Source organism: Sminthopsis crassicaudata, chromosome 3 (assembly GCF_048593235.1).
Source record: "Sminthopsis crassicaudata isolate SCR6 chromosome 3, ASM4859323v1, whole genome shotgun sequence".
Lineage (NCBI taxonomy): Eukaryota > Metazoa > Chordata > Mammalia > Dasyuromorphia > Dasyuridae > Sminthopsis > Sminthopsis crassicaudata.
The window spans coordinates 621,577,309-621,597,060 of record NC_133619.1 but is presented as its reverse complement, the minus strand read 5'-3'; the positions used below and the strand labels follow the sequence as shown (position 1 = coordinate 621,597,060).

At 35.4% G+C, this 19,752-nt stretch overlaps 1 protein-coding gene across 3 annotated transcripts in view; it reads left to right on the top strand.

Annotated features, from left to right (window-relative positions):
* Positions 1-19,752, top strand: part of NMNAT1 (nicotinamide nucleotide adenylyltransferase 1) — a 49,821-nt gene that overhangs the window by 13,350 nt on the left and 16,719 nt on the right. The window contains exon 2 of one of the 3 annotated variants that reach the window (XM_074306321.1): positions 3,736-3,824. The exons of the other annotated variants lie outside the window; for them this stretch is intronic. Coding sequence (XP_074162422.1) covers positions 3,773-3,824 — 52 coding nt within the window. The 5' untranslated portion in view covers positions 3,736-3,772. The remainder of the gene's footprint in view (positions 1-3,735; positions 3,825-19,752) is intronic. 3 annotated transcript variants of the gene reach the window in all.

The following is a 19,752-nucleotide window of genomic DNA, read 5'->3' as shown; positions in this document are numbered from 1 at the left end:
TGACCAGGTTTAATGGTATTTTTTCCCTTGTAGCTTGGACTTCCTTTTCCTAGCACATATGCCCTGTTTGCATTTCCAGAAGAAAAGAGAGCAAGCTAGCCAATGTTGACAGTAAAGATGGGGTGGTGGTGTATAACCAGAGCTTTGCCATTAATAACCTCAATTTTGTAAACAGATGCAGAGGGAATGAGAGTCTAGCCATGATGCAATTTAATGACCTGCTTTCTCTAGAAGGTCACAATTAGATGTTGAGATGCAGAAAAGCTGTTTTAACCTGAGGGGGAGAGGATAGTACTTGAAATGGTGCCAAGGATTATTATCAGCTCCAAAGTCTCCACTAAAATTTTTTTTAGATGCAACAACTTGACCCTGTTCAAACCTTTCATCTGAATCATTTTGTTCTTTTGAAAATAAAGCTTTCTGCATTTTTAAATAAGATGTTACCAATTCCCTTTTACCTCTTTTTTTTTTTTTTAATTAGCTGTTACCATAGCAATACTTCTAGCAGTTACTAGAGTAAGGTCTGTGCTCCAAGTAGTCCCCAAGCCCTTACTACCAATTATTTGAACTGAAAACAGATTCAGAATGTCTTCTGGATGTTTGAAGAGTATTTAGGGAAAAAGATCTTATTGAAGGTGAAATTGATGCTTCAGAAATCCCCCCTGGTTTGATTTCAATTGTTTATCAGCCTGTCTGGTCAGTGCATATGAGTAATTAAAGCTGACTCTGCTGTGTTCTAAATGCCCAGTTTGGACATTGTGCCTATTGTGTCTGCTGCAAGGATTTGCTAACTAAAAGAAATAGGATGGGAGACATGGGTGGGAATGCTTCCAGCAAAAACCTGTGGTCACAATAAATTGCCCAACCTGCCAAAGCGCTATCTGAAATGTGATAGCACCCTGACCCCGATACCCATGTCTGGCTGCTTGTTCAGCTCCAGGCCTGGAGAAACCTTGATGGCCAGCCTGATCAGTCCCATTATGGAGAAGAACACTAAAGACAGAGAAAAAATACAGATCTTTAAAAATGAAATTGGAATGAATGTGAGAAGACATCTTTCTCCTAGTCTCCATAATTCTTTGTCCATGTTGGTTCCATGTTAAAAAAAAAAAATCAGGGTTTTCTCTCTTACTTGTTCCCAGTTTGGCAGATGCTTCTCCCAAAGAATGCATAACCCATGGCTAGTCCACTCCTCCCTGATGAGAATGGGGCCCCTCCACAAATATTTATACCTACCTATAGAAACCACACTGCCAGCTGACAAGAGCAGAGATAGGTAGTAAAGTTCAGGGGTGGTTTTCTCCTGTATAAGAAAGTGTGTATGAGGAATGATTCTTTTCCTTGATCTAGCATTGGAAATCTATATCAGTGGAGACTTTTATGTGAAGATTAATTGATATTTCTTTGGTTGGTAAGACAAGAAATAGGAAATTTGCTCCCATGTCAGACTAATTCACAATGTAGTTTCTTGTCATTACCATAAGTGATTTTTTTAGGTTATTCTAGGAATATGGACCTTTAAACCACTAATTTTATATTGGTTTATATTAGAGTTTTATATTAGTCTTTTGATTATTCCTTGATATAACAATGCGTTATAGTAGATAGAAGGCCACCCTGGGAGTCAGGAAGATGAGGTTCTAGTCCCAACTTTGACATCCATTCATTGAGCCTCTCAGGGCCTCATCTAAGGCAATAAGTTGCAATTGATCTGCTGAACAATATAAGTGGAGGGGAGTTCTCACACCAGGAACTTCCTGTACTAAGGAAATTACAGTTCTAGATTAAAAATAAAAATCTCTTAATGATGTGTTATGGTCTCAACTCTCTTCCCATCACCATTAAGTTTGTTTAAATAAAGACCTAAGTCTGAGTAGTCATCCCCGTGTCTCCACAGATAAGCATTTGCTCTTTGTTTGTGCTGAATTCCTTAGTGATGTGGTTTCCTTTTTTCAATCAATAAACATCAACCTAGTATCATCTATCATATGGGCAGGAAGGGAGGGAATGCCCTCCAGGCAGAGATGGGAAAGGGAGGCTAAGTATGAAGAACGGGAAGGCCAGTTGGCCTGTGTGATTTCTCACATGCCTGAGGTTAAGAGCACACTCCTTCAGAAACTTACACAGTTGGAGGCCAGGGAAGTTAAGACCATAGTATAGATTCCCTCAGCTAAGGAGGCAACACCAAACACTGCAAAGAGCCCCCCTTGGGTCTTGGGGCCTGGTTTCACCTGAGTGAGGAACAAAGCCAGGCCTGAAAGGAAAAGCAGCAAACAGGGCTGTGATGAGACTGACTTGGCTTGTTACAAATAGTTTCTTCAATGCGAATGCATGTTATATTTTTGTTTCTGGGTCTGTATATATCTGCATGCATACACGTGCGCACACACACACAATATTTAGAAGTTAAAGTAACTTAGGACATAAAATCAGCTTATTTTGTTTCTGAATATTAGTTCTGGGAAGAGGGAGAACAAGACCTAAGAAATGACCCATTTGTCCCCTAAAGCTTAATATTCAATTAGAATGGTCAGGAACTTACCGATGCTGAAAAAAGCAAAGATGATGTTAATCACCAAATTGCAGAGGAGGGGCTGGCTGCAGTAATGGGCAGATCTGGGCCTGGAAATCAACACCCCATATGACAGTTTAATCCTCAAACCTGCAGGCTCAGCAGGAACTCAAGAGCTGCCATAGCTTTACTTCCATCTGGAACTCTGGGCAGCTGGGTTTTTTTGGTTGTCCTTCCCCCACCACCACTATTAGTAAGGATGGAAATAGCACACGTCACATTCAGAGGGTTATTTTATAGAACCGAATTACTTTAAATATGAGACATTATATATGCTCTGTATTTCCTAATTCAAGTTAATGTTATATTTTGATAGGGATTAACTTTTAGAGATTTTATTTTCTTTGCAACAGTAGATAAGCAATAAATGATAAGGTAACATAGTGGAAAGAGTGCTAGATTTGGAGTTGGGGACCCGGGTTCAAGTCCCAGTCCTGCACAGATATGGGTGACTTCTGGCTTCATTCCCTCACCTAAAAATGAAAGGGTTGTTAGGTAGTGATTTCTCAAGTCCCTCCAGTTTTCAGTCTATGATCCCATCTTCTACAACTACAGGATCATGGATTGAAGCTGGAAGGGACATGAGAGGCCATTTCATCCAACTTCCTCATCTTACGGTTGGGGAGATAAATGGCTGAATGAAGTCCACATGCTCTGATTCTGGATGCAGAGCACTTCCCATCCCAACATTGCCTCTATAATAAGCAACCTCTGAACTCAGACTGGCATCTAAATGAGATAAGCCTTTTCTTCTATCTCAAATTGGTCCCAGATCCAGGCTTTTTGAGCTCCCTCATTAACAGCAGGCACTTTCTTGATACCAAACAAAGTGTCAAGTGCATCAAATTGTTCCCATCTTCATTGACGTATGGGCCTCATTCTAGTTTTCCAGCAGAAGATCTGTAGAAGGAGCTTTGTTCTGTCTGAGTGATTTTAGTTGGGTTGCCTTCAGCCTTTAGAGACCTTAGGTTGCACTGGTAAGAACTGATCCCTAGGGGATGCAGAAATTGTAACAATGCACTGCTCTTGAGGTCTCATTTTTTATGGCTTTGGATGCTCTTAAGAAGCAGACCTTGATCAGAAGTTACACCAGAACCCACCCTTTTCTAGCCCACCTAAACTTACAATAGAAATTTTGTATGAATCATTTTCTCTCTTCAAAGAGGTGACTAGATCTGATTGGAGCCAGGAGAAGAAACTATGGGACAGTATGCAGCTAAATTATTTCCAAAGAAAAGCAGCTCTTCTACAGGTAAGGCAAGCTTTAGGTCTCTGCCTCTAGGTGCCCTGACTCCCACACACAGTAGTGTCAGCTGCAGAGGCTGGGAAAATGCTTACCTGAACAAGATCCAGAAGTGAAGGAGCAGAGTGGCCAGTCCAGAGAGGAGTATGGTTACCTGGCTGAATACAGTTTGTTCATTATTTATTCAGGGGTAAAATCTCCCAGAAACCAACCCTGGATTTTGTTACAAAGTAGTGAGCACAATGTGAAAAACAGGTGGGGTGGTTCTTTGCGGGTTTGCCTCAATTCCAAACTCATCATCCCATTGGACAAGTGTGGCTAACTGCCTGGAGAACGAAGCTGGACCGCCAGGGCCCCCGGGGCAGGATTGGGGTTCCCCATTTCTGTCCTTTCTGACTTTAGATGACGGTCATGTCATTGAGATCCTTTTTAATTAGAATGGGTTTTTTAGGGGAGTTGAGTAATAGAAACTTTCTTTGACCCCCAACTTTTTTTTTTTGCTAATTTTATAAATGAATTATTTTTGATACATATGCCATGACTTACACATCCACATGTGGAGTGTAGACAACTTGTCCCTAATATTTTAATTCAGCATTACTGCCCGTTGCTTTAAATATTTTCAGGCCACGTCATGGGAAATTGATTTCTGAGTAAGTATATGAACCTTGAAACCTTAGACCCAGAACTGGCATCACCTAACTGGCATGCCTCCCTATTTTTCAGTCTTGGCTCTGAGACTTGGGTATCTGCAGAAATTAAATACACCCTCAAAGGAGCCACCACGGATATTCTGAATTATGTGTTGGAAGCCCTTGAGGCAGACTGCTTGGAATTGGATAATCTTCATTTGGATGTCTTAAGTATTGCTCTCTTTGGGGAAAAAAAAATGAGGTTCTGCTTTAGTGATGTCTCCTAAACACAGAACTCTCTGGAGAACGTGCTGTGTTGAGCTGGACAAGTAAAGATTCTGGGCCCTTCTCTCCCCTTACACTTTCTGGCCTGGTCTTTAAATCAAAGTAATTTTTAATTGAACAACTTGGCTTGGCTAATGCCTGACAAAGAAATGACAGCTCTTCCATGTTTAGGCATGTTCTCCACCCTCTAGGCAACAGGATACTTACAGCCTGAGCTGGGTAGGTCTAGGAAGCCCTTGGCTGAAGTGGTAAGCTGTGTGCACCAGAGCGAAGTGAATCATGGCTGAAATGATCCTTGAAAACCTGTAAGAGCAAGGAGTAACCAAAGCTTTGGCAGTAAGCCTCCAGGGTCAGGGGTTCTTATAATACTGGTGACATCTTAAGCCCTTTAGATAGTCTGATGAAGCCTGATTCTTCCTCTGATTCATGTTTCTAAATAAATACACAGGATTATAAGGGAAATCCACTGTATTGAAATACAGGTATCAAAACATTTTTCTTTTAAAAAAAAATAAAATCATGGACCCAAATCTCTTTCTCTCATGCCTTACTCACACCTCTCCCTGAGATGGGTAGAAATCCTTGTCCCCTGAGTCCTTCTGATCTTCAATTTTTGGGACAGATGAAGGCTTCCCACTGTGTGTTTTCTGCTTTTCCAGGCTGGCTGTGCTTCTCAGTGACTCCTGTTTGAGAATAGTGATGGAATCTTGTGACAGGCAGAGCTGGAGTATTCCTGGCTCAGGTGACAGTAGTCAGCTCAGCTGGCCTGCCCTCATCTCCCACTTCCAGGTTCCTTTAGGAGCACAGTCAGGTGTCAATAGGTAAATAAATGATGCAGTTCTTTTTGCCCAAAAAGGTATGATCCATGACTTGGATTGCCATGGGAGCCACAGGCAGATAAGTGGCTGTAGTCTTCTCCAGTAAGCCTGATTTAATGTCATTCATTTCTTTTCCAGTGGAAATTGGACTAGCATTGTTTACATAAGGAGATCTGGAAACAAAAATAAGTGTCCATCAGTTGTAGATTGGCTAAAAAAGAAATTTTTATTTCTTTTTCTGTATAAAATGAAGTAAGCAGAACAGTGTGGCCAGTGATAAACAACAACAGACATGAAATAATCACAGGAGGGAAAAGGATTAATTCCAAGGGGGTGAAAACCAAACATGGTGCCAGAGAAGAGTTAAGGGAACACTTCTCACATTAGAAATGGCAAGTGGGAACAGTGTGCTCTATATGTTGTCAGATGGGGTCACTGCATGGGGTGTTATTTTCTTTGTCTAAATAGGAGAATTTAGTCTAGAAGAGAATAGGAGGGCAGGATATTTCCAGAGATGGCCACAATATAAAACAAAACAAAAAACATTTCAGGAAGGATGGTAGGAAAATGGTAATGAGACATGCACAGCAGGTTGGGTGGATTTTAGATATAGCTAAAGGAAGCCAAATAGTTAATATGCAAACCTTTGAAAAAAGGTTCAATGTTGGGGCTTGTTTGGATAGAATATACTTTACTGATTTGGAAATTTGAAGCTTAATAAGATACTGATCAGATAGGACAGATCTAAAGCTGAAGCATCTTAGAAGTCATCCTACCTAACCCTTCTAGTTTACAAAAACTGAGGCCTAGAGAAGTTGTGGCAAAGTAGCATGAATGACTGAACAATTGATAGATCGATAATATTAAACCCTTACTAAGTACTAGGCTCTGTGCTAAACACTGGGAATGTTTGTCCCCAAAGAGTACACTTTTTTTATTAAAGATTTTTATTTTCAAAACATACACATATATAATTTGCAACATTCACCCTTGCAAAACCTTGTGTTCCAAATTTTTTCCCTCCCTTCCTCTAACCCCTTCCTTAAATAGCAAGTAATCCAATATATGTTAAATATGGACAATTCTTCTATCTATAGTTCCACAATTAATGCTGCACAAGAAAAATGAGATCAAAAAGGAAAAAAAAAATAAGAAAATAAAATGCAAACAACAAAAAGAGTGGAAATACTATATTGTGATACATACTCAGTCCCCATAACCCTCTTTTCTGGGTGCAGATTGCTCTCTTCATTAAAAGATCATTGGAACTAGTTGGAATCACCTCATTGTAGAAAAGAGCCATGTCCATCAGAATTGATCATTATATAATCTTGCTGTTGCTATGAATGATAATGATCTGGTTCTGCTCACTTCACTCAACATCAGTTCATGTAAGTCTCTCTAGGCCTCTCTGAAATCCCCCTGCTGGTCATTTCTTACAGAACAATAATATTCCATAACCTTCATATACCACAATTTATTCAGCCATTCTCCAATTGATGAACATCCACTCAGTTTCCATTTTCTTGCCACTACAAAAAGGGCTGTCACAAACATTTTTACACATATACATTCTTTTTTTTTTTTTAGAAAATGTATAAAAGAAAATGTATTGAGTACCCATTCTAATGGCATGTGTGGCAGGATATCTGGGAGGTGGTATGAAGGCCTACTAGCAAGATCAGGCAGGTGCCGATCTCTCCAGGATTAGTAGAACCAAGATGGAAGAACAGGTCCAAGTCTAGGGAGTTTGGCAGAGTGGGCTTAGAATTGGCCAAGATCCAAAATAAGGGACTAATTACAGCCCTTTTCCTGCTGTCACAGTCGTGAGAGTGTGTTCAGAGAATATTCTAGAGAACTTTGGTTTTTCTAGTTCATGATTGACATTTTATTAGGAAAACCCAAAAAAAGAATAGAGAAAAATCTGAAACCTCATTATATAGACTGTTCTTAGCAGTAATAATATTTTGGGGAAAAAAGTATAAAGTGATCCACAGTTAAAAGCTTCTGGGGGGAAAAAGACAGGAAAGCAGGATTGAAAAAGGTTTCATTGCACAGGGTAACAGCATTATTATATGATGATGAGTTCTGATGAATGCAGCTCTTTGCAACAATGAGATGATTGAGGCCAGTTCCAGTGATCTTGTGAAGAGAGCCATCTACACCCAGAGAGGACTGTGGGAAATGAGTCTGGATCACAACATAGCATTTTTACTCTTTGTTGTTGTTTACTTGCATTTTGCTTTCTCATTTTTTTCCCTTTTTAGTCTGACTTTTTATGTAACAAGATTATTATATAAATATGTATATATAATTGGATTTAACCTATATCTTAACATGTTTAACATATATTGGATCACATGCCATCTAGGGAGGAGATGGGAGGAAAGGGGAAAATTTGGAACACAAGGTTTTGCAAGAGTCAATGTTGAAAAATTATCCATGCATATGCTTTGAAAATAAAAAGCTAAAAAAAGAAATAAAAATTACTTGCCCAATGTCACACAGATAATAAATTTAAATAGTCATATAATTTAAAAAAAAAAAAAAAAAGGGTTTGGGTACTGTGTTTTGGCCTCTGGAATTTGTATTATTCATGCCATTGTGTGATTAGCCTCTGTGCTTTGATGTTCAGTAAATACAATGATGTAAGTTAAATTCTTTGGAAACTTAAAAGTACGGTGTAAATGACACCCATCGTTTTTCGTTTACCTTGGTATCTTCAGAGCCCCTTGGACTTTTCTTGGCATTATGGGTAAAAGGCAAGATTTGTGGTCAGGAGGGTTCAGGCTCATAGTGTCATAGGTCTGATTCTAGGAGAGATCTTTGGGACCTGCTAGCAAACTTCCCCATTTGACAGTTTAGGAGCTCAGAGCCCAAGGAGAGTTGGTAGATCAGTGAGAAAGCAAGTGTTTCTCATAGGTGGTATTGAAGATTGGTTCAGTCTTTATAAATACATTATATATATATATAACACAGAAAGTGAATGGTAGGCTTTATTGTGTATTCAGATTCCTTTGGATTGTCTTATATCAATGTATATCATTATACAGTATTCTTGTTGCTGTGCACAATGTTCTCCTGACTTTTTTTTTTTAACTTTGCATCAGTTCACATAAGTCTTTCTAGGTTTTTCTGAAATTAGTCTATTCATTTTTATACCATATTAATATTCCATTACAATCATATACTACAACTTGTTCAGCCATTCCCAGTTGGTGGTCATTCCCTCAATTTCCAGGGTTTTTTGCCACTATAAAAAGAGCTGCTGTAACTATATATCCTTCCCTCCTCCTCTTTTTTATTTTTTTTTTTTTTTTTTGGTTAAATATTTTTGGGATACAGACCTAAATAGTGGTATTGCAAATTCAAAAGATATGCACAATTCAAAGACCTTTGGACAGAGTTTCAAATTGCTCTCCAGAATGGTTGGATCAGTTCAAAACTCCACCAACAATAGTACATTAGTGTCCCAGTTTTTCCAATTGCTCATTAATAATATTTTCCTTTGTTATGTTAACCATTCTGATATATAAGAGGTGATATCCCATTATTTTAATTTGTACTTCTCTAATTAATAGTTATTTAGAGCATTTTTTTTATATGACTGTAGGGAATTTTGAATTCTTCCTCTGAAATATGCCTCTTCATATCCTTTGACCATTTATCAATTGGGGAATGACATGTAGTATTATAAATTTGACTCAGTTCTCTTTCTATTTAAAGATGAGGCTTTGATCAAGGGACCTACATGTGCAAAAATGTTTGTGACAAACCTTTTTATAGGGGCAAAAAACTGGAAACTGGGTGGATGCCCATCAGTTGGAGAATGGCTGAATAAATTGATATATGAATGTTACGGAATATTATTGTTCTATAAGAAACCATCATCCAGCAGGATGATTTCAGAGAGTCCTGGAGAGACTTACATGAACTGATGCTGAGTGAAATGAGCAGAACCAGGTCAATATACATGGCAAAGGCAAGACTATGATGATCAATTCTGATGGACATAACTCTCATCAACGAGGTGATTCAGACCATTTCCAGTAATCTTGTGATGAAGAAAGCCATTTGCACTGAGAGAGGACAGTGGGGACTGAATGTGGACTGTAACATAGTATTTTTATTCTTTTTTGTTGTTGTTTGCTTGCATTTTAATTTTTTCTCTTTTTATTTCCTTTTTGATCTGGTTTTTCTTGTGCAGCATGATATTTAGGGAAATATGCATAGAGGAATTTCACACGTTTGACATATTGGATCACTTGCTGACTTGGGGGGAAAGTGAGGGAAAAATTTAGAACACAAGGTTGTAGGGGTGAATGTCAAATTATCCATGTATATATTTTGAAAATAAATAAATATATAAAATATATAATATATATTATATTATATATGTTATATATATATATAAATGTGTGAAAAGCTTTGGGGTTCCTACCTGAGCATCTCCCCTCCAGCTTTCTCTCTGAATTCATCCACCGGGGCAGCCTCCTTGCACTCTTGGTCCCCGCAGTCAGGGGGAGAGCCTTCCTGTTTTGCCTCTTCCTCTTCCCAATCAGGATCTACATCTTCCACAATGAGGTCCGACTCTGCATTGGGAATAATCTCTGCATTGGCTACAGTGGGAAAGGGGGCAGGATATAGAGCAGAGAAAGGGGAGATTAGAATATGTTCCTACATGTGGGCCATAGCACAAGCCTCTTGTAGAGCAAGTCCAAATTTAAGATCTGCAGCACCTAGATGTACCTGTCCTAATTCTCATCCTCAAGACCGAAAAGTAATTACAATTTTCTTACTATCGACTTTTCGCTTCTAAACAGACTTGAGTGAAAAGGTACCTACTGAACAGTTGGACAATTTGGGTGGTATAGCAGGAAAAGCAATGGCTTTGGAGTCACATCCAAGGGTCTGTATTCAAATCCTATGATTAGTATCGGGGATCTTGGGAAATCACTTATCCATCCCATGGGCCTCAGTTAAAAATATTATATAATATTATATAATATTAAAAATATTATATAATATATTATATAAATATTATATAATATTATATAATATTAAAATATTATATAATATATAATATTTTATACATATAATAAAATATATAATATATAAAATATATAAATATATACATGTATATATTTTGAAAATTCTTTCCCAACTTTTTGCTTTCTTTCCAATTTTGGTTGTATTGCTTTTGATGATATAAAATCTTTTAAATCTTAATGTAATCAAAATTGTTTGTTTTATATCTAGTAATGTTCTCTTATCTCTTGTTTAGTCATAAATTCCTCCCTTCTCTGTAGATCTGACATGTAGACTATTTCTTGCTCTCCTCCTTTGCTTATGTTATAATATGACCTTTATGTTCAGATCATGTACCCATTATTATTTTATCTTGGTATATAGTATGAGGTGTTAAAACTATAACTAGTTTCTGCCATTTTCTCTTCTAATTTTCCTAGCAGTTTTTGTTAAATTGTAAATTTTTGTTCCAGGTGCTGGGGTCTTTGGGTATATCAACCACTAGATTATAATGTACACTACTGTATACTGTGTACCTATTTCACTGATCCACCAGTCTGTTTCTTAGCTTGTACCAGAGAATTTTGTTAATTGCTGTTTTATAATATAGTTTGAGATGTGGTATGGTAAGACCTTTTTCCTTCACATTTGTTTTTGTTCTTCTCACTCCATAAGATAATTTCCTAGTAGTTTTGTATGTCACTGAATAAATTAATTTAGGTAGAATTGTTATCTTTATTATATTGAGTTAGTCTATTCATGAGCAGTTAATAGTTTCTCATTTGTTTGGGTCTGACTTTATTTGTATGAAAAGTATTGGTAATTGTTTTCATATTGTTTCTGATTTTGTCTTGGAAAGTATTTTACATTGTCTATAGTTATTTTAAAAGGAATTTCTCGTTCTCTTTCTTGCTGTTGGACTTTGTTAGTAATATATGGAAATGCTGATGATGTAATTTATCCTGTATCTTTCCTAAAGATGTTAATTATTTCAACTAATTTTTTTTAGCTCATTCTCTAGGATTTTCTAAGTATAACATATCATCTGCAAAGAGTGATAAGTTTTGTTTATTCACTGCTTACTTTAATTCTTTCAATTTCTTTTTCATTTCTGACTGCTATAGCTACCATCTCTTGTATAATATTGAGTGATAGTGGGCATCCTTGCTTTAACTATGATCTTAAAGGGAAGATTTTTAGCTTTAGCTGATGATTTTAGATGGATAAAACTTATCATTTTAAGAGAAGCTTCATTTATTCCTGTGTTCTTTAGGATTTCTAATAGAAATGGATGTTATATTTTGTCAAAAGCTTTTTCTGTACCTGTTGAGATACTCATTATTCTGTTGGTTTTGTTATTGATAAGATCATTATGCTAATAGTTTACTTAAGCTGGGATAAACCCCACCTGGTCATAGTATATGGTCCTTGTGATAAATTGCTGTAATCTCTTTGCTAGTATTTTATTTAAAACTTTTGCATTGAACTAGGAGATCATTATACACTTCAACAACAATATTATACGAGGATGTATTCTGATGGAAGTGGATATCTTCAACATAGAGAAGAGCTAATCCAATTCCAATTGATCAATGATGGACAGAATCATCTACACCCAGAGAAGGAACACTGGGAAATGAGTGTAAACTGTTAGCATTTTTTTGTTTTTCTCCCCAGGTCATTTTTACCTTCCGAATCCAATTCTTCCTTTGCAACAACAACAACAACAAAATTCAGTTCTGCACATATATATTGTACCTAGGATATACTATAACATATTTAATATGTATGGGAATGCCTGCCATCTAGGGGAGGGGGTGGAGGGAAGAAGGGGAAAAATTTGGAACAGAAGGGAGTGCAAGGGATAATGTTGTAAAAAATTACCTATGCATATGTACTGTTATAATGTTATAATTATTAAAAATATTATAATTATTAAATTAATTTTAAAAAACTTTTGCATCAATATTCAGTAGAGAAATTGGTTCATAGTTTTCCTTCTCTGTTTTGGCTCTTCCTGGTTTGGATATCAGCATTATATTTGTGTTGTAAAAGGAATTTGGTAGACTCCTTCTTTGCCTATTTCCCCAGATAGTTGATATAATATTAGAATTAATTTTTTTGAATGTTTGGTAGAATTTACTTGTGAGTCCATCTGACTCAGGAAGTTTTGGGGGTTTTTAGGGAGTTGTTGATAGTTCAATTTCTTTTTCTAAAATGGGATTAAGCTTTCTGTTGGACATCTTAGCTTAGAGTAGGCAGCAGGAGTTCCTGAAGTCTCACCATGTTGCCCAAGGATGATAAGAAGAAAAAAAGATGCTGGCAATCTTGTAAACAAGTTTTGGGGCAAAGCTAAGAAGAGACAAGCTCAACAATCTGGTTCTCTTTGACAAAGCAGCAAATGGCAAACTCTGCAAGAATGTCCCTAACTATAAACTTATTCCTGTAGTAGTCTCAGAGAGACTGAAAATCTGTAGTTCCGTAGCCCAAGTAGCCCTCTAGGAGCTGCTCAGTAAGGGTATGATTAAGCTAGTTTCCAAACACAAAGCACAAGTGATATATACTAGGAACACAAAGGGTAGAGATGTTCCAGTTGCTGAAGATGCATGAAATATTTCAACATTTTTATGAACAGTTTCAAAAACTAAAAAAGAAAATGGTATCAATTATTCTATTTCCTCTTCTTAATGTGGGCAGTTTATATTTTTTAAGTATTCATCCTTTTCACTTAGATTATCCGATTTATTGGTATATAATTGGGCAAAATAGTTACTGATTATTGTTTGAATCACCTCTTCATTGATGGTGAATTCATCCATCAGATTTTTGATATTAGTTTAGTTTTCTTATTTTTTATTTTATTTTGTTTTTTATTAAAGCTTTTTATTTTTCAAAACATATGCATAGATAAGTCTTCAACATTAGCCCTTGCAAAACTTTGTTCCAGTTTTCCCTCCCTTCCCCCACGCCCTCCCCTAGATGGCAAGTAGTCAAATATATGTTAAACATAGTAGAAATATATGTTAAAATCTAATGTATGCATACATATTAACACAATTATTGTGCTTCACAAGAAAAATCAAATAAACCAGTAAAAAAAAAAAAAGAAGAAGAAGAAGCAATATAAAACACAAGCAAACAACAACAAAAAGAGTGAAAATGCTATGCTGTGAACCACATTCAGTTCCCATAGTCCTCTCTCTGGGTGTAGATGGCTCTCTTCATCACAGAACAAATGGAACTGGTTTGAATCATCTCATTGTTGAAGAGAGTCACATCTATCAGAATTGATCATCCTATAATCTTGTTGTTGCCATGTATAATGATCTCCTAGTTCTGTTCATTTCACTTTGCATCAGTTCATGTAAGTCTCTCCAGGCTTCTTTGAAATGATCCTACTGATCATTTCTTAATGTTCCATACAGAACCATAATATTCATATATCATAATTTATTCAGCCATTCTCCAATTGATGGGCATCCATTCAGTTTCCAGTTTCTTGCCACTACAAAAAGGGCTACCCCAAACATTTTTGCACATGTAGTTCCCTTTCTCTCCTTTAAGATCTCTTTGGGATATAAGTCCAATAGAAACACTACTGGATCAAAGGATATGCACAATTTGATAACTTTTTGAGCATAGTTCTAAATTGCTCTCCACAGTGGTTGGATTCGTTCACAGCTCCACCTACAATCTATTAGTGTCCCACTTTTCCCATATCCCCTCCAGCATTCATCATCATTTCTTCCTATTATCTTAGCCACTCTGAGAGATGTGTAGTGGTATCTCAGAGTTGTCTTAATTTGCATTTTTCTGATCAGTAATGATTTAGAACACCTTTTCATATGACTAGAAATAGTTTCAATTTCTTCATCTGAAAATTGTTCATATCCTTTGACCATTTATCAACTGGCTTGAATTCTTACAAATTTGAGTCTGTTCTCTATATATTTTAGAAATGAGGCCTTTATCAAAACCTTTGAGTGTAAAAATGTTTTCCCAGTTTATTGTTTCCCTTTTAATCTTGTATGCATTAGTTTTGTTTGTACAAGAACTTTTTAACTTAATATAATCAAAATTATCTATTTTGGGATCAGTAGTGATTTCCAGTTCTTTGGTCACAAATTCCTTTCTCCTCCGCAGATCTGACAGGTAAAAACTATCCTATGTTCTTCTAATTTGTTTATAATATCATTATGTCTAGATCATGAACCCATTTCGACCTTATCTTGGTATATGGTGTTAGGTGTGATCAGTGCCTCGTTTCTCCCATACTAGTTTCCAGTTTTCTCAGCAGTTTTTGTCAAATCCTGAATTCTTATCCCAAAAGCTGGGGTCTTTGGGTTTGTCAAACACTAGATTACTATAGTCATTGACTATTTTATCCTGTGAACCTAACCTATTCCACTGATTAACTAGTCTTTTTCTTAGCCAGTACCAAATGGTTTTAATGACCGCTGCTTTTTAATATAGTTTTAGATCTTTCTTTCTTTTTTTTTTTCATTAATTCCCTTGAAATTCTTGACCTTTTGTTCTCCTAGATAAATTTTGTTGTTATTTTTTCTAAGTCAATAAAATAATTTCTTGGAAGTTTAATTGGCATAGCACTAAATAAATAGATTAGTTCAGGTAGTGTTTTCATCTTTATTATGTTCACTTGACCTATTCAAGAGCTTGAGATTTTTCCAATTGTTTAGATTAGTGTAGAATTATTTATTTGTGTGGAAAGTGTTTTGTAGTTTTGCTCATATATTTCCTGACTTTCCCTTGGCAGATAGATTCCCAAATATTTTATACCATTGACAATTATTTTAAATGGAATTTCTCTTTGTATCGCTTGCTGTTGGATTTTGTTAGTGATGTATAAAAATGCTGATGATTTATGTGGATTAATCTTGTATTCTGCAGCTTTGCTAAAGTTGTGGATTATTTTTAATAGATTTTTAGTTGATTCTCTAAGATTCTATAAGTATATCATCATATCTCTGCAAAGAGTGATAATTTGGTTTCCTCATTACCTACTCTAATTCCTTTCATCTCTTTTTCTTCTTTTATTGCCAAAGCTAGCATTTCTAATAAAATATTGAATAGTTACATGGATAGTAGGCAACCTTGTTTCACCCCCGATCTTATTGGGAATGGTTACAGTTTATCTCCATTACATATGATGCTTGCTGATGGTTTTTAATAAATGCTGCTGACTATTTTAAGGAAAAATCCATTTATTCCTATACTCTCTAGTGTTTTTAATAGGATTTGCCTCAAAAGCTTTTTCTGCATCTGATGAGATAATCATATGTTTTTTGTTAATTTGATTATATAGTCAATTCTGTAATCTCTTTGCTAATATTTTGTTTAAGATTTTTGCATCGATATTCATTAGGGAAATTGGTGTTTAATTTTCTTTGTTTTCATCCTACCTTGTTTAGGTATCAGTACCATGTTTGTGTCATAAAAAGAATTTGGTAGGAGTTCTTCTTTCCCTATTTTTTCAAATAGTTTATATATTATTGGAGTTAATTATTCTTTAAATGTTTGGTAGAATTCACATGTAAATCCATCTGACCCTGGAGATTTTTTTTTAGGGCGTTGATTAATAGCTTGTTCTATTTCTTTTTCTAAAATGGGACTATTTAAGTAATTTATTTCCTCCTCTGTTAATCTGGGAAATCTATATTTTTGTAGGTATTGCTCCATTTCATTAGATTAAAATTTATTAGCATAAAGTTGGGCAAAATAACTCCTAATTATTGTTCTAAATTCCTCTTCATTGGTGGAAAGTTCTCCCTTTTCATTTTTGAAACTAACAATTTGATTTTCCTCTTTCCTTTTTCTAATCAAATTAACTAAAGGTTTATCTATTTTGTTGGGGTTTTTTCCATAAAACCAACTCTTAGTTTTATTTATTAATTCAACAGTTTTTTTACTTTCAATTTTATTAATCTCTCCTTTTATTTTTAGAATTTCAAGTTTGGCATTTGATTGGGGGGGTTTAATTTGTTCTTTTTCTAGCTTTTTTAGTTGCAAGCCCAATTCATTGATCTCTTCTTTCTCTTTTTTATGCAATTATGCATCTAGAGATATAAATTTTCCCCCTTTTTGCTTTGGCTGCATCCCACAAATTTTGGTATGTTGACTCATTATTGTCATTCTCTTGGATGAAGTTATTAATTGTGTCTTTGATTTGCTGTTTCACCTACTCATTTTTTAGGATGAGATTATTTACTTTCCAATTACTTTTTGATCTATTTTCCCCTGGCCTTTTATTGAATGTAATTTTTATTGCATCATGACCTGAAAAAATGCATTTAATATTTCTGCCTTTCTGCATTTGATTTTGAGGTCTTTGTCCTAATATATGGTCAGTTTTTGTATAGGTTCCAAGTAGAAAGTGTATTTCTTTCTTTCTCCATTCAATTTTTTCCAAAGATCTATCATACCTACCTTTTTTAGTATTCTATTTACCTCCTTAACTTCTTTCTTATTTATTTTGTGGTTTGATTTATCTAGTTCTGAGAGAGCAAGGTTGAGATTTCCCACTATTATAGTTTTGCTATCTGTTTCTTTTTACAGCTCTCTTAACTTCTCCTTTAGGAATTTCTATGCTATACCATTTGGTACATATATGTTTAGTATTAATATTGCTTCATTATTTATGGTACTCTTTAGCAAGATATAGTTTCCTTCCTCATCTCTTTTAATTAGATCACTTTTTGCTTTTGCTTGATCTGAGATCAGGATGGCTATCCCTGCTTTCTTTACTTCACCTGAAGCATAATAGATTCTGCTCCAGCCTTTTACTCTCTATGTATCACTGTGTTTTAAATGTGTTTCTTGTAAACAACATATTGTTTTTTTTCTTTTTTCTTTTTTATTAATTTTTATAATTATAACATTTTCTTTGACAGTACATATGCATAGGCAAGTTTTTTTTTTTTTTTTTTTTTTTTTTTTTACAACATTATCCCTTGTACTCCCTTCTGTTCCGAGCTTTTCCCCTCCTTCCCTCCACCCCCTCCCCTAGATGTCAGGCATTCCCATACATATTAAATATGTTATAGTATATCCTAGGTACAATATATATGTGCAGAACTGAATTTTGTTGTTGTTGCTGTTGCAAAGGAAGGATTGTATCCGGAAGATAAAAATAATCTGGGAAGAGAAACAAAACAAAACAAAACAAAAAAACAATGCTCACAGTTTACACTCATTTCCCAGTGTTCCTTTTCTGGATGTAGCTGATTCTGTCCATCATTCATCAATTGGAATTGGATTAGCTCTTCTCTATGTTGAAGATATCCACTTCCATTAGAATACATCCTCATACAGTACCATTGTTGAAGTCTATAATGATCCCCTAGTTCTGCTTGTTTCACTCAGCAGTAAACAACATATTGTAGGATTCTGGCTTTTAATCCAGTCTGCTATCTGCTTCTGCTTGATGGGAGAGTTCACCCCATTCACATTTATGGTTAAAACTACTAATTATGTATTTCCTGCCACCTTATTTATTCAAATTATACTTTTCTCTTTCCTTTTCCCCTTTCCTTCCTTCCCTTATGAGCACCACTTGCTTCAAGCAGCCTTCCCGGGTTATAGTTATGTCCCTCCCCCTTTCTTATATCTTTCCCCTACTATTTCTTTTTTCGCTTCTATTTAAACTATCCCTTCCCTTTTCCCCTTCCCCTCCCACTTTTCTATAAGGTGTGAGAAGTTTCTCCGTGAAACCAAATATATCAAATATTCTTTCTTTGAGCCAAATCTGATGAGAGTAAAATTCACATAATATTTATCTCCCTCCTTTCTTTCCCTCAATTATAATAGGTTTTCTTTGCCTGTTCATGAGATGTAATTTCCCTCATTTTACCTCCACTTTACTATTTTTCCGGTACAATCTTCTTTCCACCGCTAGTTTCTTTTTTATATTATGATAGTAAAATCAAATTATACATGTACTCTCTATGTATACCCATAACAGAAATACAGTTCTCAAGAGTTCTTTTTATCTTTTTATGCTCCATTTGAGTTCTATATTTGGAGATCACATCTTTTGTTTAACTCTGATCTTTTCATCAGAAATGAATGAAATTCACCTATTTTGTTGAATGTTCATCTTCTTCCCTGAAAGAAAATGCTCAGTTCAGCAGGGTAGTTTATTCTTGGCTGCATTTCAAGTTCCTTTGCCTTTCAGAATATCAGATTCCAGGCCCTTTGATCCTTTAAGGTGGAAGCTGCTAGGTCTTAGGTAATCCTTATTGTGTCTCCTTGGTATTTGAAGTATTTTTTTTTTTCTGGCTGCTTGTAATATGTTTTCCTTGGCCTGATTGTTCTGAAATTTAGCCACGATATTCCTTGGAGTTTTACTTTTGGGATCTCTTTTAGAAGGTGTTCCGTGAATTCTTTTAATAGCTATTTTACCTTCTGATTCTATGACTTCAGGGCAGTTTTCTTTAATGATTTCCTGAAAAATAGTGTCTAGGCTCCTTTTTTCATCATGGTTTTCAGGAAATCCAATAATCCTTAGATTGTCTTTCCTAGATCTATTTCCAGGTCTGTTGTTTTCCCAAGTAGGGAAATTTTACATTTTCTTCTATTTTTTCTTTTTTTTCTTTTTCTTTTTTCTTTTTTGGTGTTGCTTGACTGATTCTTGGATGTCTCATTGAGTTGTTCATTTCCATTTTATTCAGTTCTGATTTTTAGTGAATTATTTTCTTTATTTACATTTTTTACTTCTTTTTGTATTTGTCCAATTGAATTTTTAAATTAATTCTTTTGTTCTATGGGTTTTTTCCATTTCACAAATTCTGTTTTTCAGTGGGTTGTTTTCTTTTTGCATTTTGTCAAATTTATCTTTTAATGAGTTATATGCTTTTTCCATTTCACTAAATCTATTTTGTAGTGAACTTCAGATAATTTCTGGGTTGCCTTTTCCAAACCCTCTTGCAAAGTTTTCATTTCCTTTCCCCATTTTTCTTCTAGGTCTCTTTTAAGATCCTTTTTAATTTCTTCTATGAGAGCCTTGTATGATGCAGACCAATTTATATCACCCTTTAGGTCTTCATCTGGAGACAATCTGCTTTTAGTCTCCTCAGAGTTTGAAATCTGTTCTTCTCACTGGAAAATGAATGTATGCCTATCAATTGGAGAATGGTTGAGTAAATTATGGTATATTAA